This window comes from Lampetra fluviatilis, chromosome 8 (genome assembly GCF_964198595.1).
Source record: "Lampetra fluviatilis chromosome 8, kcLamFluv1.1, whole genome shotgun sequence".
Taxonomy (NCBI): domain Eukaryota; kingdom Metazoa; phylum Chordata; class Hyperoartia; order Petromyzontiformes; family Petromyzontidae; genus Lampetra; species Lampetra fluviatilis.
In genome coordinates this window covers 3,280,681-3,307,133 of record NC_136282.1, presented here as the reverse complement: position 1 = coordinate 3,307,133, position 26,453 = coordinate 3,280,681, and the positions used below count along the sequence as shown (strand labels likewise).

Genomic DNA, 26,453 nt, shown 5'->3' with positions numbered 1-26,453 from the left:
CTTATGGAGAAGGAGCACTCACTGTCTCCATGGTGCTCTTTTGGAAACAGTGGCCTGTGCTGTTTTCACCATGCTCATCACCTCCTTGGTGACATTAAATCCAATGATTGGGTCTTTTGCGATGTTTGGGGTGCTTAAAACCAAAATGATTCTACTGTGTCCTCGTCACAACACAGCTGGAACATCACTGAAGGGAATCACTGTTTGGTTCGCCGTGAACCCTGCCAAGGTCCCAGCAGCTCTATCAGTCGTGGTATGGGGGATGTATTGCCTCCTCCACTCTTCATTTATTACACTAGTTTGGGCTCTGGTGTCACACAAACCCTGTACTATTCCATTCATGAGGCATCGAATGAGACACTGCTGTTCAATCAAGTTCAGTAGCCTCGACTGGCATCCTGGTGGAAGGTAGATGACTATTGTAGTCCATATCAGAGTCTGTTTTGGGAGTCTCTGGCTCGATTCCATGGCTGTCTGTGGATGGCCAGGGTCATTGTAGGCCCCTTCCGGTTTGTCGATCACCCTTTTCCATGGTGGTTGGTACCCCTGTTGGTGGGACACTTGGTGGAAGGCTACTGCGGGTCCAGACGGTGGTTATTCCACTTGGCAGCCCCTGGACAGGAGCCCTGCCTGCCCACACTTGCAGCAGTGGTTGCATACCTACCCTGTCCTGGCCTCCTGACATCCCCTACAACCCTTCAGTGTTCTTCACACCTGTGGTTCCAAACTGTCTACATATTGGCCTATCTTTGCCTCTTATCACTGCGCAGAACATTTTCTTCAGCTCCGACACCTCAGCCATCCACTTCTGAGTATCTGGAAGTGGGTGCTCCTACTGTTGAGGCACCTTCCAGGAAATCCCAAAAGTCTCAGCCCCAGCTTGTTTTGTCGTGGTTGTCTTGTTCGACTCAACTAAGTCTCCACAGTTTCATTGATGACCTCTCACGAATCTTCCATGTGCCGTCCGCTCATCCATGGACTCTTTCCCTCAGCTAACTTCCTGAGCTTGTGTTGCCTTTTGGCTTTCAATTTTGCAGCTTCAATTATATTTTCAAAATAACGTACATGGTGTTCATAATTGACAAGTCAATAACAATACAGTACATGTTGCTTTAATGTTTGTTGTAGAATGATTTATGGTACTGTATCTGATTACAATGGTTCATATTAAAGAGTGTATCAAGTGTATCTAGTTCACAAAGGTGGTCATGTTGAGTTATTGTTATGATAATTAACATAGTGAAGAATGTTAACATTGGTTGATACGGTTAATAATATTTTGTATCTTTATAGTACATAAGTGGATAAATTGGGGGCTGTAAAATGGACAATCGTATTTTGGCGTGAAATAACTTGTTTAAATTAACTATAACCACTAGGGGCGCTAAGTGAAGGCTGTTTCAGAGGGGAGGAATGGCGACGCACATGTGCTGTGACGTGCGCTGAGAGCTGAGCGTGGCATTCTCTGGACAGATTTCAAGTTAGAGTTGGAGAATAAAAGTGAATCTACCCTGGAGAAGTCTTCACGTACATCGTTGCGTGCATGTCAACCTCTGAGATAATTTACAAACTCATTGTAAAATAATGAAAGTGCAGCCACCGAGCTGGACTTAAATACTCTTGCAGTTTGAAAGTGCTACATATTCACTAAGGATACAAGAGGTGAGAGAGCAGCAGAGAGTGACACCAGAATAGAAGATGTGGTAGTATTTGAGTGTCGACAAGATTCTAGTTGCTGAAAGGCTGTAGGGCAAACTAAAGTGTGGACGATGTAAAAGAGTTTATGTAACTACATTTGTTTACCTATGCAGAAGGAAGGTGAATACATGGAAAGTGTCTTGTATTTGTATTGCTTAATACATTAATCAGTTGTATTACTCACATGTTTGCTTGTGCACACATGATTATTTGGCCCATGACAAGTATTTCAACTAATAATTAACTCAGCGCATTACTATAGATTTCCAAAGGTTTATCTGCAAACAGTTTAGTCTACCCATGGGTAGTCAGAGCTAACTTGTCTCGTTTATAAAATTGTCTCCTGTGCATGAAGATCTTTCTCTCAATTGAGTGCAGGGCTGACGGAGAGCTCAGTAATGCTTTCGGAGAGAGCAAACTCTTGGCCGAGATCACTGACAATATTCTGGAGTAGCTGGCAGCTGTTTGACAGCGCCACCAGAGCCTGTGGGGAAACAACAATTATCTACACTGTTCGCAAACACAAATTACAGCCGTGAACAAAAACCACAACATTTAGCACAATCCAAGACTGAAACCACCAAATGCAATGCCACGAAGAGACAACAACCATTAATCCCAAAACTAACCATATCCATCCATATCCAACCATGACCACAACTGCCGAGTACAACTGCAACCAACAATCACGGAGACATCATAAAACACAAACACCAACTACAATAACGACAACATGTATCAACTTGAGGGACTTATCCCAAATTTAAATTACTTAATTGGGAAACACCTGGTAAATATCACCCTCTACAATTAAAACTTAGCAGGGCCTTCCTGAAAAGTAGTTTAGACTCGTTGTCGCTCCGCTGGGTAAAGAAGCGAAATACAGTTTAACACGTAGGCTTTCGCGACCAATAGCATCCATAATCCAGCTTTTTTTGGTTAGATCGCGTAAATATATATTTAAGCGTAATACAATTGTTCAAATTGTGAGCAGCATTCCATGTGAAGGTTGGCTGGGGTTGTTGCCTCTGGAAGGTGAAATTTGAGAGCTTGCAAAAAGGCCCAGACAAAATTTCCTGTAAAAGGGGTCCATGAGCGCAGATGGTCAAACACTCACGGAATTGCACGAGTCCAGTCACAGCTTGTATGCCTGACAATCGATTATCAGCATTAACTCATAACTCGCTCCAATATGTAATTCTTTCTGAGGGTCACAAGGCGATTATAAACACAATATAAAAGTTAATGGTAGTTAGGATATAGCAAGATCAATGCAGTACTGTACTACAATTCAACGTTTCAAAAAGGAAATTCAATGTATGAAGTTAATTGTCAAAAGTATTCAAAGGTAAGATGTAATCAAGTCAAAGGCAAAACTCGTAAAATACATAATCCATTTCCAGCTAACCGAAGGCAGTCTCGAGCTTGAGAGAATGTATAAAAGTCTACAATCATTGCCAAACTACAGTCTATATAATTACATGGCTAGATCATTTAAGGTACTCATGATATAGGAATCAAGGAGGGTGGATAACCCTCCATACTCAGGTTCAAGTTACTCTTTCTTGTACTTGCTGGGTGGGTGGTCCGGCACTTAGTGACATCGCTTCTAATGAAACGTGGTTAGAAAAAGATCAAAACAGACTCCGTGCACAGGTAGTGGGAGAGAATATCATTCAAATTAATTGAACTATATACACTAAGCTAATATATGTGTTACAACTGGTGTCATTTTAAGACGACCATGAATACATTTTACGTGATTCTGACAGATTGATGTAAATTCCTTGTAGCTTTATTAGAAACCACTCACAAATGCAGTTAACAGCCCAATGTGTTTTGTGCCAACATTTGAATGCAGTGTATGCATTACTCCCTCTGTGTGTCCAGAGAGAGAGCCACTCCCCCTTGCTTTTGATTGCTCAGTGGCTGATGAGGTTTTTGCCTGGCTTTCATTTTGGGTGCTATAATACCAGAGGTCTTGCGCTGGAATGTAAGCCAGTACTTTTACAACGCTGGGCTGACTGAACGCAAGGTACAATGGCTCCAGCTACCAGATGGGCGATCTGTTCAGCTGGAAAGATCAGCCACGACTTTGTGGTCGCATTGAGAACCCTGCCTGCTGATGAGCATGAGGTACATTTGCTTTTTACGAAAAAGTACTTATATATTGCCTTGGTATTCTAAATGTAGCGTTGGAGTCTATGGTACGTATCCCTCGTGATTGCAAGCTGCTTGTTTAAACACAAATTGTTTCTAACATTGCAAATTCAATGTCATAATGGCAATGGCGTGAACAATGCAAGATCAACGCCAGTTTAGTGTATAACTCTAGGGTACGTGTAGAGTATATCTGTAGAGTTTTGTGTTGAACTATTGTTTTGCATGCAAATATGTTCTGTACATGTGGCGGAATACACAAAAGCATATGCATGTAATCAGGGTTCTTTTTTTTATAATGCTGAGAACAGAGTTCATATAAGCATGAGTTTTGGTACTCGCATTTTGCATTTCATATTAAATAATTTGTTCATGCTGCTGCTGCGTTTGCAATGGTGCACAGCAGAAACTCAACATAACCGTCAGCAACACTGTGACCTAAAAAAAAAATATTTCCTAGGTGACGTTTCGGGCAATGGCTCTTCATAGCACGTACAATATTTGTTTAAATGCATTTTAAAAGGTGTCAATGTGTTTAAGGGTAAGGATGTTTAACGTGTTAACAACATGTGGTCGGAATGCAGTGTTGGAGAAACATAACTTTTGCAAACTCGACTTGTTTATGAAAGGAATGTTGGAGGAAGAAAATGATTAACAGCGTGAGGTATAGACTAAAGGCGAGCTCAGAAACAATGGTAGCAATAGTTAACTTTCGGACATTGTGTGAGGATAAACATGAGGCACATGAATAGGGTTAACCCGGGAGCACGTTTATTTATGATTCATGACCAGGAAATAACGTTGACTAAAATCATTTACATGCAGTGCAAAGGCGGGTTGAAGTGACGATGTGTATTGTCATCGAGTATAAAAGATGTGTTGCAAGGCTGAGTTACACAATGGTGACCGTTAGTCGGGGCATTTGTGCGTACACATGTTTTCATATACATTTACATTTGTCGAACGTTATTGTTTTGCGTGAACGTTTGGAGAATGCGCAGTCGCCTATAATCCTGCGCTTACACCGGGACCCGAGTACCGAACGGCCTTCGCAAATCCATACATTGCGGAGGGCACGACCCGTAAACTTACGCACGGCCATCACGTTGACACACACACAAATAAGTAATATTTAAAAAACTTTTTTTTAAACACGCTTTAATGAAATGTACCATACTAGCAATGTAAGAATTCCACGACTCTAGGAAGTGGCCCCGAAGCTTGCCATAACATAAGGGAGCGTGGTCAATTACAGCCAACGTTAGTTGAGCGTGGACAATTAGACCCAAGCCGAAACATAACATGTAAAAAAAAGAATGTTAAATTTTTTTTTTATTATATAATATAGTATTGTCATCAGTATGACATAAGTATATAAAGTTTGCAGTCGATACCACATTGGGAAGTGGGTTAAAATTGAGTTACAAGATTTGAGGATACAACAACAACAGAGTGAATTTCGATTTAAAGCTTTCGTGACTGCAGGGATTCATCTTCTTGGTTCTTTCGGTAAAGTCACGTAGAAGGGAAGTAATAAAATAATAAAAATAAAACATAATAAAATAATATAATAATATAATAAAATAAAATAATAAAATAATATAATAATATAATAAAATAGAATATAAAATAATATAATATATTATGTTTTATTTTTATTATTTTATTACTTCCCTTCTACGTGACTTTACCGAAAGAACCAAGAAAAAACAACAGAGTGAGTTAAATAAAATCGTGTAATAATAAAAAGAGACAAAGATCCTCCCCATAGCCCCCTCTTTGTTTTACTGATTCAGTTGCGTACGGCGCGTGCAGCTAAGAAAGGGGAAGAGAGGGGGAGAACGAGGGCGCCGGGCAAAGGGTTGAGATAACTCGGTCAGAGTCCGGATCCGAGGAAGGCGAGAGGGGGTAAGTGGACATGCGCCACATTGTGCCTCTGAAAGAGGCGCGCAAGTCGGGGTGGAGGGAATCATCGGACACGTTGGGTTCCCTGACACGTGCGGGGGGGGGGGTCTTATCCGGGTCTCCTCGCGGGTCCGTGGCTGGAGGTGTAAAGGTCGGTGGGGTGGCGAGGGAGGGGAGGGGCTTTAACTCTGTGGGAGAAGGAGGAGGCGGGGTCATGAAGGGGGTCGCGGATGAGTCGGGGTGCGAGTAAGTAGAGAGGGCGGCCACTCTGGGTCACGGGGTGCCCAGTGTTCTCCGCTTGGAGTGTCCTCTCCACCAAGCTCAATGTTGGGTAGCCCCTGGACCGCACAACCACGCCGAGCCATTAATGCCTTCTCTGCTGGCTGGCCGAAGGGATTCTAACCCCCCCCCCCATTTTCGCGGGTCTGATAATCGTCCCCATTTCCCCCGTATAGCCTTTAACAGACTGTTGGGGCGAGTGCTGTTAGCGAGCACCTATGAAGGCCTGCAGGGCACACAAGGTGGTGGGTGGCCAGCACCACGCCAGCTTGCTTTGTCTACCCAGTGGCGATGTTTACACACCGCACTAGGTACTCATTTTAAGCTGAGTCAACCTAGGGGAGGCCCAAGATCGGTTCTGACAATCGTCACTCATGTTGGCCGTGAGCGAGAATAGAATTCGAGTCGCCGGTTTAGTAGCACAGCGCGCTAACCGCTCCCCACACTTTCATAAACACATGCATCCAGCCCCCTATTGTCCCCCTCCTGCAGTTAAAATGTACTCTGTCTATTGTCATTGATATGACAAAATTGATACTCCACTTGAAAAGTTGCAATGGAAGTACAAGTTTCGAGTGGTGGGAGCACTGTTTCCTCCAAGCATACATTCCACACATTAAGACCGCACATATTTGGATGGGGTCAGTTCAGGACAGCTGCGGCACTTGGCAGGGGGTTTATAGGAGAGGACAAAATGTTCCAAACGCTGATAGAGGGAGGTGGGGGGGCTTTAACTAAATATACAAAACAGTCAACACATTCAGCAATGACATTCAACAAATTCGTAAAAAGAAATTATAATAGCCAGCGTTTCGGGCAATGGCCTTTCAGAGCACGTGCATGAATTATCATTGCCAGAAACGTTGCCTATTATACATTTTTTACATTTAAGGTCACAGTGTTATTGACAAATGTGAGCTTTGTTATTTGTGCTTTGCCCACCGCTGCCAACCCAGTATTACCAATGTTTTATTATTCTACAGATACAACTATAGCGAGGGTTTTGGCAGTATTTACCAAGGAGACAGTGTAAGGGTTAGTTGAGGATCTACAAGGTTATGGAAGAAAGGCGGAGTCAGGAGAAATAAAAAAACAGGAAACTGTAAAGAGGCTCTGTCCTGGGTCGTTGTGTTGAAGATAGCCATGAAGATAGCCCAATCTGTGCAGTGGGAAGGCGCCTGTCAACTAGCAACAGTGTAGCAGAGGGGAGATGCCTGCTCGGTAGAGGAGTGTGTGCATTATCAGGAGATGTTTGCAGACAGAGGACTCAAGGAAAGGTCATATCGGCTCGAGTGTGTGTGTGATGAGATAACGAATCAGGCTGAGGATAGAGCAGTATGGGTCATGGCACAGATAAGTATGTGTAAATATGCCAATAACCACACGACGATGTTTATGTAAAACAGTGATTTATTTAACAGTATGCAATGTTATATTGGCTATCGATAAAATCAATTTTTAATAGAATGTCCTGTGGCGACCTTTAGTCACGACACAATATTCGGGTGTACATTCATCCCCCAATTCTTATGTATTTCTTTTCAGCCCCCCCCCCCGCAAATAAACCCGTCGCGACTTGTATAAGTAGTCGATATATCAGGCCACGTTGTTTTGAAGACAGAATGTACATTCAAAATGGAACAAAAGGTCAAGGCATGTACTTTGGCATCGTGCCTGAGGGGGGGGGGCAAATAAATCGCCACATTCGTTTTTACAAAAAACAATTGGCAATGACCATACTGCACAGCAGAGGGTTACTTAAGGACAGCATTAGCAGCAGTGATGCACTTAACCCTTTTGTTGTTACCACTGCCTTGTGACAGAAAATACTTTGTATAGGACCATTGTTCTGAACCTCAGAGGTATATTTTAGTTTTGTTTAAGTCAGTGATAATAATACTGTTCATGGATTGAGTTTATATGGAAAATAAGACTTCAGGGCAGACGAAATCCGAAAACAAACTGCTCTTGTGGATACATAATTAGGCTGTACGTTTTGGGCTGTCTGACAAGTATTTGAAGCAAAAGTAATTTCCATAACGACTTCAGTCACTGCTTTATTTGTCCTCAACGTGTAGCCACTCGCTTTTGTTCAGCTGACTTGTAAAATGCAAGTGGCTCAAAACGTTTCCCGAAAATCGACAGAACTGGGACATGGGCAATCCCACGTGAGAGCGACAAGCATAGCTGTTGCTTGTGGTGTAGCATTGTTGAAATACTAAACGTATGTTCTAAAACTGTTATCTAGTACTAGCCTTTTTCCCGTCCAAGGACGGGTGTATTGCAGTAAATCTGAAACTTGCGAAAAGCAGACTGCGACGTGATATTCATTGCATTAATGCGTGTGTAATTTGTAAGGGCGTAGTGACACAGACCTATTTGATTTTAAGGTTATAATCCCATGTTCATCATGACGTTCTGGGGGGGGGGGGTATCCATTTGGAGGACATCACCTGTTAATGATTATTAATGAGGGTGGGGGTCCATGTGGAGAACGTAACCTGTTCAAGATTATTAATGAGGGGGGCTGGTCGATGTGGCACGAGCGTTAAGAACATTCCTGGGTGATTATAGTAGGTATACGATATATTTTACCGTGTAAAGTTGCATAAAGTTCAGGAGTCCAGTCTTCAGGAGGAGCCCAGTCAGTGTTCTATTACAAAATAGCATAAGCTCCGTGTATCTCGAGCCAATTTTCCGATGCCTAAAACACAGAGGTGTGTTAATATGTAATTACCAATCTATCTCATAGTGCTGTTGTGTTAAATTAGTTCATGTAATTGTCACTGCAGTTTGAACAGGGTGTAAATGTGGCTGCCAGTTTAGGGGTCTTGAGAAAAATACTGAGTTGTAGCTTTCATTATATAATCAAGCATAGCAGACAAATTGCGTCAGTTATGGGCATGCCAACCGATAAAACAAACAGAACAAGTTATCTCATAGCCTTCAAGTTTATTTCAGCGTAAAGGTCACGAGACTTTTATGGTTGATACTTTGCCCTGTTTATTGGGAAATTTTGCTTTTGCAAACCCATTGCAAATTTTCCTACCATAATTCTTGGCTTTTTACATGCTCTCGTTTGGGAACATAATCTTCCAGAATGATGCACGTTTGCACTTCTACACTGATCATTCCCAGATCCTTTTGCTCTGAAGCCTGGCTGTACCAATATAAGCATGTTTCACCAACACAAACATTTGGACGTAGCAAAATTCATCTCTGATAAATGCTAATGAAACTGAAGCTTTCGTTGTTTTTTGTCTGTGCTTGTTAAAATAAAAAATGTATATTAATGGACTAAAGCTTTACGGACAGTTTACTTCTACTCTCAAGTAAAATATTTTAGTATCATTATTGATGCAGAACTATCCATTATGGCCTCTGAATTGCTAAGAAGTGCTGTACTGGGTATGGATGAGATATTTCTAATTGCTGTGACCCTGGACTATATTGGAAAGGCACCGGAATGGTAAAGATGATGATGATGGTGTTGAAAATATGTTGACCGTTGCCTCTTCGAGCATCTTGTGGCGTTCCAGAGGTAGCAACAGTTTGTAGATAATCCGGGGTGGTCTGCAGTTGGTGTCAATTTGCTTCATTGCAACATCAGCGATAACCAACGTCCGTTCCATCACAACACAGTCGCTACTCAATCTTGATTTGAAGCTTTCGTGACTGTAGGAATCCATACTCTTTGGTTCTTTCGGTAAAGTCACGTAGGTATAAAATAAAATTAATTACGACGTTTCGATCGCAACACAAGCGGTCGTCCTCAGGCGGAAAAAATATAAACCAGTAGTGGAACTGCTGAACTAGCGAGAGAGCAGTTACAACAAGACGTTATATATGTGGCGATGGGCAAACAAGCGGGGTCTGAGCTGGAAAGGAATTCCACCCCCCGCACGCAAGTACATCAGTTGTGTTAATGGGGGAGATTAGGGAGAGAGGGATTAGGGAGGGAGATTAGCAGAAATGAGCTTCCGTCAACACATAAGAGTATCATGCCCGCATATGCGCACAACAGCAGTGTTAATGAGAGATTAGCACCATGAGAGTGCAATCCAAAGAACGTGAACATGACAGTGCCATCCAAAGGGCATGTGAGCCTGAGAGGTGCAATCCAAAGGACATGTGAGCATGAGAGTAAAATCCAATGGACATGTGAGCATGAGAGGCAATCCAAAGGACATGTGAGCATGAGAGTGCAATCCAAAGGACATGTGGGCATGAGAGTGCAATCCAAAGGACATGTGAGAGATCTAATAGAGAGGCATAGAGAGAGAGAGATACAGAGAGTCGGAAATAACAGCTGACATAGGCAGGTAGGATGAAAACATCACAGTCAGTTAAGACTTTACCTGGTTAATAACGTCCTTCCAATGATTGCTCAGTTTGCACCCATCTTCTCGGTTGAAGTTGTATCTGTTTATATTTCTGGATGGCTTCATGAACAAATCTCTGAAGGTAGCTGGTAGGTGTGCAGAGTACCTCCGTCTTAGAAAAATCTATTTCGGCGACGGAAGCTCATTCATGCTAATCTCCCTCCCTAATCCCTCTCTCCCTAATCTCCCCCATTAACACAACTGACATGCTTGCGTCCGGGGGGTGGAATTCCTTTCTAGCTCAGTCACTACTCATTCAACTGTAAAAGTACCTCACCTAGCTGCAATGGATGGTGTCTTAGCTTGAGCTATAAAAGCACACACCACGTGTCACTGGCACCGATCTTTTCTTTTCACACCTCTGCTCTCCCGCTCTCTCCTCTGGCTCTGCTCCCTCATCGTCACATCATCGCATGGTATACGTTATACATCTCTATTTTCTTACAAGACAACTTAATCGTAATGAACAACACAGTTACATTTCAAGAATTACCAACAAACTACTTTAAACATTGCACCCCTAAGTAACCGAGTTTTGACGAGGAAATGCCATTGTATTGCTTCTATTTATGAAATTTTACTTTACATTTAAAACTGTATTCCAGTTCTTGAGGGAGTGTGAGTGTGTGCTGTAAGCAACACGTGAATGTCAGTGTGGAAGAATAGGGGTGGACTACTCTGTAATGCCGCTGGTACCTTAAAAGGGGGGATTATTTTGCCCCCCATACGTATCAAGGTACGTCGTGCCTTAGGTGACGAGGCCTGTTCACTGGCCGTCCAGCTCTTGTCCTTGGTCATGGGAGCCTCGCTGGTTTGGGGGCCGAGGCAATTCTGCTGGTATCACCTCTGCTGACGGGCTGGATTCCTGCTGACCATTGGGACCTGTCTCACAGGACGGCCATCGTGGTAAACACCCGCCTGGGCTTCTAACAGGTCGAGTGTCCTTAACCGGGGTCTGGTGTTCAACTGGCAGGGTTGGTGCAGATGAGCTGCCGAGTGCCATCACCACTCGTGGATCACTTGGGGTTGAGGCTACCCAAGGGCTAGTGGTGCAGTTGAGGGCCAGTGGTGCAGTAGAGGACCAGTCAGCCTTGTACGTGGATAGTCACAGGTCCCGTCTATTTTGGCGGAAGTTTTGTTCATGTTCCACAATGCAGGACCTTGGAGACGCATGGTGTCCTACCACGGTTGCCTGCATCCAACGCTTGTCTCTGGGCAACGGTGCCATGGAGGAGAACCTGCATATCCTTCCCGCTCCTCCGGTCATAATGCATTCTCCATTTTTCTTTTGCTCAGTCAGGCCTGTGGCGCAAGTCTGCTAAGTCACAGACTTAGCAGACTTTTTGGCTGTTCAATTCAGCTTTCAGAGCATTGATGGTGGCAGTTGACGTGAGGCTGTCTAGGTGGTCCACCTCTATGAACTTTGAGCAGTTGTTGACGGTTACGAGGTCATGCTGGCCTTCCCACTCAAAAAGGTATGTTGCTACTTTCAACCATGGCAGATCAGGTGTCTTTGTCAGTCATGGTGTTTCATGCTGCTGCTCAGTGGAACTCAGTGAACTCTGGGCAATCGCTGACACCGGCCTCTCTCTGGGCCATCATCCCGGGCCAAAACAGAGTTTCTCTGGCCTGTAACTTGCACTTTACTGTCCTTAGGTGCGAGGCATATATCTGCTTTCACATGGGTATCGTTACTGAGGGTGGCACTCCAATTCTCATGCCCTTATAGATTATTCTGTCATAGATAGACAGCTTGTCATGGAAGGGCCAGAATTCTCAGATGTTGTGGGACATTTCCGACTTCGTGTCAGGCCACCCCCTTGAGTTAGCTCATTCATCTCCTGGGCTGTGCTTTGTTGGGAAATGGGTGTAGTAGGATGGGGTTACTGTGACATAGTAAATCATGTTGATGTGCGCTATCTCAATGTCTGCCACTGCTCCTGGTAGGTCTGCCCAACTGAGCGCATCACTGATTGAAAGCTCTGTCCCTGGCTTGTAGGTCACTGACAAATTGTAAGGCTGCAGTTGGAGCAGCCTTAACTGTAGCATCATTGGGACCAAGAGTGAGGGCTTCTTGAAAATAGACTTCATCGGTTTGTGGTCACTTTCCACTGTGACTGCTCTGCCGAAGATATAGTCATGAAACTTGTTGCGGCAGTCAGTGATGGCAAAAGTCTCCTCTCTAATTGGGATTATCTCTGCTCAGTGTCCATCACGGCACGCAATGTATATGCAACGGGGACCACCAAGGATAAATACTCTCACAGGGGTGAAAGCAGTGGTGGAGCCAGTGGGGGGGGGGGGACATGGTAAATCCAAGTCCCGGGCGAAGTCGGGTAGTAAAGCTAGTTAGTAATAAATCGGCATTTTACGACCCCCACTGCCACTGTGTAGAATATTATTACATGTCAGAGACATGTGATAGGACAATAGTCTGAGTCCATAATTGTCAATAAGTACCGACAAAGCAGTTATAAGTGACTCACAAAATTGTGTGCAGTTGTGTATACAGTACACGACTTCCCTGAAGGCATTCACCGTTAGCGAGCGCGATGCCGATCACACATGGTTCGAATTCGACCTTCGATCGCTGGCTGCGCCATCGCCGCACACGCGTTGAATAAAAAGCAAGGGACAAGTCCTTACGTACTAACAACTCCTCTATCATTTTTCATTGCTGGAGAGGTTGCCCCCCCTACCTGAAAATCCTGGCTCCGCCATTGGGTGAAAGTACATTTTCCATGGCTCTTCTTCACCTCTTCAATCACTGGAGAATCCTTCTGCCTAGCTTAATGCGCCCGATCCCCTCGTATATACAAGGACCTGGAACTTGAAGAGCAAAAAGTGGAAATCGGGCTGACATTGTGCAAAATCGGCCTTTTGTTCTCCCAAAATGTGGCAGAATAATGGTCGAAATGTAGTATAATGATGACTAGAAACCTTTCTTCAATGCAAGAAAGGTACAGGTGAAGTAGTGTATGCATTCTATATCACGCATAATCAAGTGCATTTGTTTTCACTACACCAGTGTGATTTCAACATTAATAAAAAAAATGTTAACATCTTATCTATGACTGCCTGGGAAGACTGTTCAGACAAGTAACATTCATGGATGAGAGAACTTTTCAATTGTTTTATGTTATCCTTTCAAAACATTTATATCAAAGTCTTTTTATCATTACAATAAAGTGAAACTGAATAATTTTCTAATCAATTCGTCATGTGCACAAAAATCCATGGACAGTCGGAAGATGCAGAAGTGGTGGTGTAATTTTCGATTGAAAGTTTCGTGACTGCAGGGATTCATCTTCTTGGTTCTTTATTATTTTATTATTTCCCTTCTATGTGACTTTACCGAAAGTGGTGTAGTGTGGGTAAACGTTAGTGTCCAAAAATAGCTATTGATGTACTAGAAATGTCCATTTTACTCGACAGTTCTGAGAAACTGACGTAAATACGTTATCTTCTGAACTCTGAAAGCAGGTGCATGTCGAGGATACTATATAATTAATAGGATAGGGTAAGCAATTTTGAAGTTCTTGGTAGAATGTGAAAATAAATGCGGTGTACATGTAAATCTGGAAGGGGAGGTTGGAATAGGAGCCACATGTGCAGGACAGAATTGGGACTGTTACCAAGACAAGCTAGTATGGGATCACCCAGAGGTTAGAGTCCAAGTGGCAGTTGTTGAGGTACTGTAAGAGCAGACCTTGGATGGCAAGTGTCAACTTTGCATCAACAGGGGTCTATTATTATTGATGGCGAGGTGTGTTATTATCAGCTGCTTTGGCTGTGATGAGCTCTTGATATTTTCACTCTGAACATAGGTAATGATGACCCAAGTTGAAACTGAATGCACATTACGGTGCCTATGGCGACGGGTTACTAATTCAACATGCAATGCTGAATGTATGCATTATATAACAAACACATTGTATAAAATATAAAATATGGACTACATTAGCTTCAAATCACAAACCATCAGTATAATATTGACTCAAAACTCCAAAGTCAGAAGCAATTAAGAAAAAATTAAGCCCCTTTCCCAAACACAAGCATGACAATAACCCCCAACGCTATCACTGCTGCCCTGTCACCCCCATCTCTCTGCAGGTGGTGGCTGTGGCTGCTCGTGACAAGGAGCGTGCGCAGGAGTTTGCGACACGGCATGGCATAGCACGCGCATATGGCTCCTATGAAGAGCTGGCAGCCGACCCCGACATGGGTAAGCAGACGAGGAGCTTTGGGTGAACCTTTGTCTCTCCAGTACAGGGATTTACACATGACAGCAGGCACTCGGTTAATGGCGAGTTTATCTCAGTGAGGCGCAAGATAGGTTGATACCATGTACCACTCGAGATAATTCCTTGCTGGATATCAATCTTCGGTCATTAATTTAATAATACATGTGGCACATTATGAAGGGACCACTCTTTTAATTATTTCCTTGTGCAGCAAGGGAGTAAAGTGTGGTTCTGTGAAAGTCCTGATGTGCTGTACAGTGCATCAATGCATGTGTAGTGCCATAAGAGGGGAGGGGCTGCTGGGGGCTCTGGGACCCTAGACAGATAAGCCTCGGCGCCAGGCGCTAGGATCCCAGGCAACCCAGACGCTTAAGCCCCTTGGCGCCACCAACGGGGGGGGCTGTGTGTGCTCTGTGGGATACCTGGGGGCGCACACAACCCCACCCCTCGTTGGGGACGAGGCATAAAAGGGCAGCTCCCTGGCCGATCGAGGCCAGTCGCAGCTCAAGACCCAAGACCCAAGACCAGCCAGCTTAGGGACCCTGGACCCCCTCGTCCCGCTTGTCCTTGTAAGGGCTGGGACGCTGTGAGGGCCAGTGGTGGGACTCTGGGACTCCCGGCTCTACGTCCTTGTAAGGGCGAGTTCCGAGGAAGCCAGAGTCCAGACCCGCACCTTGGCTCGGTCGGGTCAGATAGCCTCCCCTAGGGTAATTGTAGCCGGAGGACCCCAGAGCGTAGCCAGAGCAGTGTATCTAGGCTGTGTACCTAGGCTGTGTACCTAGGCTATAACAGAGTATCAGGACTGTTGGAGTGTTGTATTGTAATAAAGAAGTTACCTCTACAAGTGTCTCCGGAACCCATTACACATGTGTGTGCAGCAGCATGTGATGACTGAGTTGGGCCTGTAGGTGGCTGGCAGGGTTATTGATTAACCGCACTTGTACACCAGTCACATGGTTAATGGCGACTCGGTTCATGAATTGCTGTGTGTGACACCACGTGCTGTTGCATTTTACAGGTAAATGACCCAAAGGTTGTTTTTTTATCGTTATAGAAATGTTCTAGACTTGTTCTAGACTTGTCCTAGACTTCAAGCTTGGCTTTGAATTGTTAGTTTGTGATATATTCAATTGGAGGGGTTTTAGCACTGTGCATTGTATAGGATGATGTACTGTAATTAATACTTGTAATTCTTAATTCTCTAACCCTAATACTGTTTATTCTATAACCACGCCCATGCACCCAGAGTATGACAACTTGCAATGCTATTGAGAATCGAACACATGTAGAGTAGTAAGTTGTACAATGGTGACAAATACAGTACGTATACTGTACACATACAGTACAGATAATGGGTGTAAGATACCGATATAAGTGGATGGTATAGATAGACATACAGCTTTGGATTAAAGTAATATTCGAATAGTGAAGTACAAATTTTATTGTCAAAAACACAGATGGTTTATCAGTAGTAGAAGTGGGTTTAAGAGAAAACTGTTAATGATTAACCGGACTTGGACACCAGTCACATGGTTAATGGCGACTCGGTTGAGGATTGCTGTGTGACACACGTGCTATTACATTTTACAGATTGACCACAATAAATGTGTTTGCCCTCGATTTAGAGCACCTGCCCACGTCCTTCATTTCGAGCGTGCAACATACAGTAAAGCATTCGCTATGCCACTGGTCTGGACGCAGATACACGTAGTGTACAGTGCTTTTCTCTACATCTTCACTGCTGGACAGATTAAAGGATAGATTTACCTTTATCCAAACAACTTGAACGGAAGCTGCACTCACCTGAATCCGTGTGCCATGTGTGACCAGTGTGCTGTGTCCAATGCCTCCTGCAGATGTAGTGTACGTGGGCGCCATCCACCCACAGCACTCCCCTCTGACCTTGATGATGCTGCGTGCGGGAAAACATGTGATGTGTGAGAAACCGCTCACCATGACCCTGGCGCAGACGAAGGAACTCACCGCTACGGCACGCAGCACTCGCCGCTTCCTCATGGAGGTGCTAAACACCAACTGCTCCCACCTCATCATTGCTTATCCTCGCTCGCTCATAAATGCCAACTTCCTGCCACTGACGATGTTCGTGGGTACAGCAACAAATGCTGTCTTTTGCTGTTTTGAAATTTTACATGACACTTTGAAGATACATTTAAAACAGCAGTCCCTCACCAACCACGATTTTCGCATCTGCGGTATTTATGTATACATGGTTTTCCTTCGGCATACCAATTTTCTAACCGCGGTATGGGTTTTGTGTGTCCGCAGTTTAGCACGGCGACCGGCACTTATGATTTTAAATTACCCGCATATGCGTTGCCTCCGTGCATCATCTCATCTCCCAGCTCCCACCACCGCTCTCTTCCCACCAACAACACTCTCTCTCACATAGTGATTCTTGTAGTGTGTGGACGTCTTATTGCTATGCATTATTCCAGGTTTCTTGACCTTTAATTATTATTTCTTTGCATTAATATCGCCCTTAATCATGACCTCTAAGCCTGAATCCACGAGGGTGGGCAAAGCCCCTCTTCCTTGTGTCATGAGGTGGTGAGGCTCAAGAGTTCACTGGAGCAGCCACAGCAGGTTCGATATTCATAAGGTATTATTTATTTTAAATAATGTACACGTTTTCCTAAAAACAGACTTCAAGCTTTCGTGATTGCAGGAATTCATATATATTCCCAGCAGCTCTCCCGCTATATTTTTCACCTGATGACGATTGCTTGTGTTGCGATCGAAACGTCGAGATATTGTTATTATTTTTATTTTTTATTATGTGTTCTATCTACGTGGCTTTACCGAAAGACCCAAAGAATATCCTAAAAACAGCTTAAAATATAGCAGAGAGCTACTCACCCATCCCCCAAGAGCTTTTTTGAGCTCTGACTCAGCCCTCTTTATGTAGTCAGAGAGTACTCCTTTAATTATAACACTGGTCAACACACTTTTTCTGGCATAAGGTATTCCAACGGTTTTAAGGTAATTTTGGGGTGCTGATTCCAAATCTGGCATCAGTTTTGTCTATCACATCAGGTTTTTGAGATATCAAATATTGCATTTTCAATAAAAACTGCAGGAGAAAAATATTAAATAAATGTGGATATCTACATAATATGAACACACTATCCTAAAAATACAGCACCATATTTTAACACTAAAGCAGTCACTGACTCGCAACAACTTGCAATCATAAGTGACAGAGTTAATTTCGGGTAAAATCAATGAAAATGGGGTATGCCGATAGCATAAAAATGAGATGTGATAGAGCAAATCTGAGATCAGATTTGGAATCAGCACCCTGAAATTAGTCTAAAACAGCTGCAAAAGTCCAGGCCAGAATTTTTTTTGTTGACCAGTGAATTATGCCATTATTAAAACCAGTTGTTACTCAATGACCTCACTCCCTGTTGGGTATGTGGGTGTGCGTCCACATACACAACAAACCGGCTCGCCCCTCCAATCCCACACAAAGGACCCAACCAATAGCCATCTCAACACAGGCGTGGGCACAGATCACAGCACTTAACCACCATTACCTCATCCTCATCCATGTCATCGTAGTGAAGGAATAGGGAATTTGGTTAGGCTTAGATGAGTGTGACCATGGCCGAGGTTGTTCTCAAGCCCTATTTCCCAAAAGGCCTTAGTATTGCCAACCGCGGTTTTCAGGAATGTTACCCCCGCGGTTTCCGAGGTATTGTTGTATTTGTAATGTGGCGATAATAATACCATTTCATACTTTTCCGTGGCTCCCTGACCGTATTCTCCATTCTACTCTCCTTCCTGCACCCCCCTCCATGATTCTGTCCGCCCAGGCCTTCTGGTCGCGCTTCTTCCCCGCGTACGATGAGGTGCGAGCAGCGTTGGCGGAGGGCCAGGTGGGAGACGTGCAAGTGGTACGCACGGAGTTCGGGGTCAGGATGTTGAACGTGCGTCGCGTGGTGGAACCTGAGCTGGGTGGAGGAGCCCTGCTCGACATCGGCTGCTACTGCCTGCAGTTCATCTCCATGGCGTTCGGTGCCGAGCGCCCACTGTCCATACATGCCTCTGGATTTCTCAACGCAAACGGTTTGTGCCGCTTACTGTAAATAAGATTTGTACACAATGCATCACGTGTGAGACACTCACCTGCAGGACACCGAAGTGTGCGCAAAAAAACCAACACACAGGATTCTGAAATATCCGTGTGAAGTTTTGTGTGTGCGTGTTCTCTGTTTAAAAAAAGACATCTTCTCTGGGGCACTGATAGCCAGATTTTCCAATCAGGATCTAATTCACACTTTTTATTATTACAGATTCATTGTCATTGTAAAACTATTTACAGACATCACAATACGGTATTAATGGTTATGCCTCTTACACAAAATGATCATTGAAAAAAGCTTACAATTCATAATCAATTCATTTGCTAAAATAAAGTGTAAACTGCATTTTATCACCACCTCCCCGAATGATAGTTAAACTAATCCTGGGCTCCAGGCACAAATACTGTAAACACACAGTCTACTTCAGGCCCGAACAATAATATATTCTTGAAAAAATATATATCTATGCCACTAAAGCTCCCAATAGGTGCTTGGCTCTATAAGAACAACCGCCGATTGCCACTAAGTGCCGGTGATGTCATCACGGCGCTTGTGCCATGCTAGGTACACTTTCATGCCACATGAAGTGTCGAAATCCCGCTGGCAGGAAGTCACGGAACGGACCCAGGTGCCACGGGTGGGCTAACTGAGATGACTGGCAGATCCACTAACTGTGCTTCCCACTATGCCAACTTTCTGCGTTTTAGCCACCCAGCGCTCTGCTCGTTGTTGTGAGCGCGGCTCTTCTGTCCTCCGTTGTTGCTGGAGAGCGACCGCCTCCAACTTCCCCAGTAGTGTGCTTCACGAACCTCTTCCAGAGAGGCCGATCTTGACAATGCTGATACCAGTCATCGGCAAGTCCAATGAACTCAACATTATTCTATACCATATCAGTCGATCTCTTGTTTAGCCCGTGCCACGCCAGCTGAGCACCATCTATCCGGCCAAAAGAGAAGCTGTTTGGGAATGTGGTGGTTGGGCTTGCAGGCTACATGATCCAGCCAACGCAGTCTCACTTGCCAAATAAGCTCATTGATGGGACTTTGTCGATATCTTTCAAGGACCTGTGAGTGCCTCACACAATCCATCTGGTTAAACCCAAGATGGATTGTAGGCAGGCTTGCCTGAATGTTTCAAACTTGATGCAGATGTTGCTTTAGAGGGCTCCGCATCTTACAAGCATAAATACGGGAGGGCATAACTGTGGCCGAGAAGAGCTGGAGCTTTGTATGATGTGACAGGCCAGGTAGCTTCCACACAGGGTTACGCAGCCAATGAAACGATAATACCGCTTGACTGAAGACCTGGAGCTTTGTATGAAGCAACAGGCCAGGTAGCTTCTGCACAAGGTTAACGCAGCCAATTAAAAGATAATGCTGATCGACTGATTCAGAGTAAGACCTGGGCTACCAAACCTGAGCTTATCATAAGCATGCTGCCCATGAATGGAAACTTCTCCAATCTCTTCACAACTGTCCCATCACACAATGGGAGTTGAGGGAGGCGAGCGTTTAATGACATAAAATACCCAGGCAGATACTTTGTTTTTGTGGGGCTGATCGTGGGGCCCCATATCTTAGTAGCATGCTCCAAGTTTAGCAGTAGAAGGTTCAACTCCTTCTCAGAGTGGGCATCAATCACCAGATCATCCGCATACATATGGTTGACCAATAGAGAGCCGTCCTTGGACCGCACTCAGGCATCGATCAGCTATCACACCTGGTAGCGAGTTTCACCCGAACAGGTCATCTTGGCAGCTGTCTGACCTGCATGCATTACTTGAGAATGGAATATCAAATGTGGATTTTATTGTCTCCTCAAATTCGTCACAAGCCTCCAAAGACTACAATTTAGTCTTTTCTTTCACGGATGTGCACTGTGTAATGTGTTGGACATTGTTATTCTAGTGTAGAGGTGTTACGGAGGGGGTGTTATAGAGTTGATACGGATGGGAAACAAACACACTGGGCGTGGCTATGTCTGTACGCGAACAGGTGCTTACATCAACGTCCGCGCCGTTTAGCCTGGGGGGCTAATACGGCGCTGGGATCCCCCACGGCCCCACCCCTCAGGGGGGAATTGCTATATAAGGCGGTGAGCCAGAGGGCTCGGGGTTGAGTGTTCAGCTTTAACCAGAGAAGCAAGAAGACCTGCTAGATAAGCCCTGGGACTCCCTTGGATCGCTGTCCTTCTCAGGACCGACCAAGGCCAGCCAGTGGCGTGGCCCCAAGAGCCTAGAGCCGATGCTCTTGTAAGAGCCGGTCTGGGAACTCAGGGTGCCGTAATCCCAGCTTAACCAGGGCTGGGTTAGCTAGCCTCCCCTAGCCCGATAGTGGAGGACCTAGGAATAGGCTAGCTGTAACATAGGTTGTCGATCTCCCAGTTAGACGGGTGGAGGGGCCGATACCCCTCCGAGTGTTGTATATCTCGGCCTGTAGATACACCTGTGTTGAATAAATAAGTGTGCCTCCGACTACGTCGTCCAAGCCTCCTTGAACCACACTACACTAGTTTAAACAGGTTGTGCGTGGTCTGGCAGGTGTTGATGAGACTGTGACGGTGGTGCTTAAGTACTCACGAAAGCGCATGGGCATCTTCACCTGCAGCTCCGCATACAAGCTAGCCAATGAGGCCTGCATCTTTGGCACCAAGGGTTCAATCAAGGTACCAGTCCTGCATAGAGCATTACAGTTGGGAATGCAACCAACACGTAACCCATTGCTGTGGATATTTAGGTTTATTAACTCAGTCTATTGTATTATAGCTTATGAGCAAGATATACTGTACTGTTGGGTGCCATTTTTGTTCAGCACTTAAAATGGAATTGAAAAGGTTGCATATTCAAATACAGTCAGGGTTTTACTCAGCCCATTGCCCTTACAAAATTAATAAAACACTCAATGGGAAGATTAAAAGTGGGTTTGCAGTTGAGGGACTGATCCCCACAATATGAATGTGGAATTTCCTTCGCTGGCTCAGGGCCATCTGCCCAATGCCCGGTTGATCAGAGATGCCTCTTAATTTGAATTTTGAAAAATCTAAATCATATCAGAGTTGACCCATTCTAGACAGATGGACAAAGCTTATGAATGCAAAGCTAATGCATCGATGTTTTTAACCGAAATCGGAAAGTGATCAAAATTAACCGCATTAACATAGTGGTGTGTGCTTGCTGTGTCTTTAGATCCCCGATACGATGTGGAGTCCATCGAAAGTGATAATCAATGGAGAGGAGAAGGAATTTGTGCTGCCCCCACCGTCCATACCACTCAACTTCATAACTAGCACCGGCATGAGATACGAGGCTGCTGAGGTCCGCCGCTGCCTCCTGCAGGGTACGTGCTCGCTCCAGAATCACAGCCTCGAACTCCAAGCATGAGGCCCCAACTTGATCCGGCTTCAGTATCACATTCTTTTTTCTATTCTTGTGCATGATGGAAATATGTTCAGGAGCTTAATGCCAATGTCGAGGTCTGCTAGCCATGACAAGAGGGCTTCAGGAGAGAGTTGTGTAGTTGAGCTATTTCTCCTTTGAAGGAACGAATGCATCTGATGATTTTGGCCTATTTCAGCAGCAGGCCATGATGCCAAGCAGCGTCATGGCTCTGCCGTTTTCTGCCGACATTATAAAGCAGCTTCTATGAGGGTGGCGAAGGCAAAGGTCTGTTCGCAGCAGCTACAGCCAGTTTGAAATCGGGACTGTTTGGGAGTTGATAATGGGGGAAATCAAGTAAGGCTTGGAGGTGCAGGACAAGAGAGATATTGGCCCGGTAGCTGGAGGGCGAGTCTTGCAGATTTTGGAGGGTTTTAGGATGGCAATGACTTTGGCTTCCATGCTTTTGGGATTTTCCCCATTCAGTGTATGACGGTGAAGAGGTTTGCCAGCCATTGTTGTCCATATAGTCGCAGGTACTTTGGCAACTCAGAACATAGGCCATCATATATAGGTGCCTTCTTTGATTTTGTGGCCCTGGGGGCAGCTTCTTATTCAGCGTATGGTCTTGCTAGGTCTGTTTTTGTGGTAGTTGGACCAATGTGTTGTTTCTCTGAACAAGATAGCAGGGTGTGAAAAGCCACATTCTTTTTTGGGGATTTCTGGCAGTCTGTGTTCTGTTGGTTTTGAAGCAATTAGGTTCCAGTGTAGCCAACATGGCTTGAGGCTAGAGTGAGTGATGTACAATTCTTTAGTAACGTCTTCCCAATACTTTCTTCATGCAGAGTGCAAGGACTCCAACAGTACAGTACCCTTATATTGGTCAACAGTTCTGACGAACTATTTCAAGAGTTGCTCTATTTCTGGTTGCCAACGTGGTGTATAGACATTCCTGCAGTGACCCCCTTGGGATTTTTTTCTGCAGCAGATGTAAAAAATTCAAATAAGTTACCAAAGTTTTCGGGCTTCTATTGGGCCTCAATTTATTTTCATAGTCAGGCTTCAGTTGGCCTTCTGAAAGTTCCAAGGCAGCTGAGTAACACATCAGACACAGGTATCCACGATTATAGTTTCAGGTGTGATGTTGATAAGTGTGAAGGCTTTCGCGACCAATATTATTCATAATAAAGGTTTTTGGGTTAGATTGCCTAAGTATAAATGTGTCGAAACCTTCCACCACCCGACACGGCCAATCAGTAAGAGATTTGCTACGTAAACAAAACGCCAAAAAGTTACTACTTCAGCCCACCGGTGTGTTGAAGAGTGATTACACAACATTTGCAATCTGAGTACAAAGTTTCGCTGGTAATTACATCCAGCATCATCGGGTGATTTACCAGAATAGTGAAGCCATCCACCTGCTTCCGGTCTTAATTAGAGCAGCAGCAGGACGACGTCATCACTGAACCCAATCAGGCGCAGAGATCAGAGGCGGAGGAGGGGGGGTGTATTGTAATTATATAATAGATTAGTAATCAGTCAATTAGTATGATTCCTCTATAAAAAAAAAGTAATCACTGAAGGGCATGCATTGTATGACCCAGTCCATGTCACATTCACACTAAAGTTTTAGTAACAGAATGGGCGAATATGTGCTGTAGAAAAAAAAGTTTCTGAGAGATTGGGTCATTCACCTTCTCAGCCTGTGAGTGTACGGGTTGTTTTGCCTGTCTTTCCATCTAGTTATATTGCTTCAGGTGGGTTCTGTCTTGTATTCACAATTCTGTTTGCTTTACTGTACTGTACCTTTAGAACCAGTGTATTTGAGGATTTCTGAAAGTTTCCTAAGTCAACCCAGATCTTGCTTCTGATGCTCATAACAAGCAGGAGAACTCTCAATCTGTCCTAAATGTCTGCTTTGTTAATCCCTTGGTTGTTAGAATGGCGATTTCCAGTCATATGGTACCTCTAATAGTGAATGTCTGCTCCGTGGTGAGTGCAGGTCTTACGGAGAGTCGCGTAATGCCTCTGGAAGAGAGCGAGCTCCTGGCTGGAATTATGGACGAGATTCTGCAGCAGCTGGCAGCAGTTTGACATTACTGGTGTCCAGGGGAGAACCACCGTTAGCAGCTACAAACCGCAAACACCAATTACAACCATTTACCACAGCCATACGTGATAATACAACAAAAACTCAACACACTCACCAAAAAATCGGTGACGTTTCGGACAATGACCCTTCTTCATTGGACATACAGAGGCAGTGTTGACAGCATCAGCAAATACATTTTTTTATGACACTATCAGCAAAAATCTCCAACAACAGTCACAAAAAACTACACCACCAACCCTATCCATCAACCAAAACAACTATTGCAAACAGAACCCTCAGTCAGCAATTCTGTACTGGTCTTGTGCCTTTTAAAGGTTTGTTTTCCTCTCGGTGCTTTACATGAGCAAATAACTTACGTCTGTGAAATGCAGTTAATGCATGCACAATAGGGCTCGTGCAACTATACTTTGGATGTGTGCTATAAGGTATGTTTTTTTGTAACACAAAATTGCAAGGGAGAGTTCACTCATACCTCACTTGTTTGGCCTACACAGCAGAGGGCAGCACTTTCTCACCCGCTCCGCATAGTTTGTCCCATAGCAATCAAACATATACAGGGTGCTTGAAAAATATTGACCCGATTTGAACCGCCTATGACCCTGCAACACAAGGCATTTTGCGTTCTGCAGTTCAGCAAGACTGAATCCATAATTGCGGTGCAGCGTGCGTTTCAACGGCGTTTTGGCATTGATCCGCCAATCTCAAAGAGCATACCTCATTGGTACCAACAATTTAAGGAAACAGGTTGTTTTTGTAAGGGGAAGAGCACAGGGCGACCATGCACCTCAGAGGAAAACGTGAGAAGAGAGGCGTTTGGGACGAATTCAACTATCGTCTCGATGTTGTCCGTACAGCAGGTGGAGGGCACATAGAGCATTTATAAAATGGTTAGAAAAACTTGATAACTCATTAGACTGTAACTTTTTGTGTAATTGTAACATGTTTCCATCGTGAAATATGCTGCTTTGAAATTGGGTCCATCATTTAAAACACCCTGTATTTTAATTCTCAAAGGTGGAATTCATCCAAGTTAAGTGCAGAAGCAAATTCATTCTAATGGTTTTATGTGCAGTCAATGGTGACCGGGATGAGACCATAAACTCGCTACACTTGAGGAACCAGTTGAATCCCAGGTGACTACCTGAGTTTGAACCCAAGATCTTAGCGGTACCAGATCAAGCTCCTTGATGTTAATGTTAAATACATTAAGGAATTATTATCATGACTTAAAGCTTTCGTGACTGCAGGAATAACCTATCTACGTGACTTTACCGAAAGACCAAAAGAATATGATTTTTTATCAGTTAATGTAATACATTTCAGAGTATTAGTATGCATTAATCAGAATTAAAGATTTCATAGCAAACAAAATGGCATAGCCAATAATTTTGTAACAGTAAAGCAAAACTGCACTTCAGTACGGCATAATTAGGCATATTTATTGCTATGGGATTATGGAAAATTTCTCCCCACCACTGCAGGACCTCTGAAAGTAGGAATTGTCATCTCTCAATGCATGTATATAAATACAACCTGCCCCGTTCATGAACATTCCTAACTGGTAATGTGCATCAACTGAGACAAAATATGACGTTTAATAGTATGATGATACAGGACACATCCACCATTCTGCTTTACAGTGTTACCTTTTGAAAGGCCACCTTCGTCCAAGGATGGTGGTGGCTGAGATTGCGGCTACGTGCCACCAGAGGGCATGTGTTACCAGGTTTCTGTGAGGAAGGCAGTTCAGCATCTCAACGTGCATTCCCGTAACCACCCATTTCTTCCAACATAAGTTAGTATGGACATTCACCATCACCAGCCATTGTCAATCTACTGCTGGATGAAGCCCTTCCCCAAACTGGTGTCTTTTTACGATCCTGCCTGGCTGCCAATCCATAATTATTTTTGACCATGGGACAAACAAACAAAATGAAAATGTAATTCCATACTATAGGCAAATCCGTCACGAGGGTACAGCGAATTTGGGCGACCGCCCAAGGCCTGCGCTTCGATGTCACGGGTGTCAGATGTAATACTTCAGGTTTAGCTTTTAAAGCGTCGGGGGACCCACGTGGGATTTGCCCTGGGTCTTTCACCCCCCTATGAACTGCCCTGACCATAGGGCATTTGTGCTCATGATATACAAGCACGTATCAATTCAATGAACTGTAGGTAAGCTCATTTGTTTTT

The 26,453-nt window shown here is 44.3% G+C and overlaps 1 protein-coding gene across 2 annotated transcripts; it reads left to right on the top strand.

The window, feature by feature from the left end:
- Positions 1-3,724: 3,724 nt before the first annotated feature.
- On the top strand, positions 3,725-24,858 carry DHDH (dihydrodiol dehydrogenase). 2 transcript variants are annotated; one of them, XM_078858779.1, is made up of 7 exons: positions 3,725-3,834; positions 14,538-14,649; positions 16,525-16,688; positions 18,505-18,757; positions 21,314-21,438; positions 21,959-22,109; positions 24,150-24,858. In XM_078858779.1, the coding sequence occupies exons 1-7, from the start codon at positions 3,739-3,741 to the stop codon at positions 24,239-24,241; spliced, it is 993 nt and encodes a 330-aa protein (XP_078714905.1). In that variant the 5' UTR covers positions 3,725-3,738; the 3' UTR covers positions 24,242-24,858. The 2 variants fall into 2 exon arrangements, with proteins under 2 accessions (XP_078714905.1, XP_078714906.1); XM_078858780.1 differs by having other exon boundaries at positions 24,145-24,858.
- Positions 24,859-26,453: the final 1,595 nt, after the last annotated feature.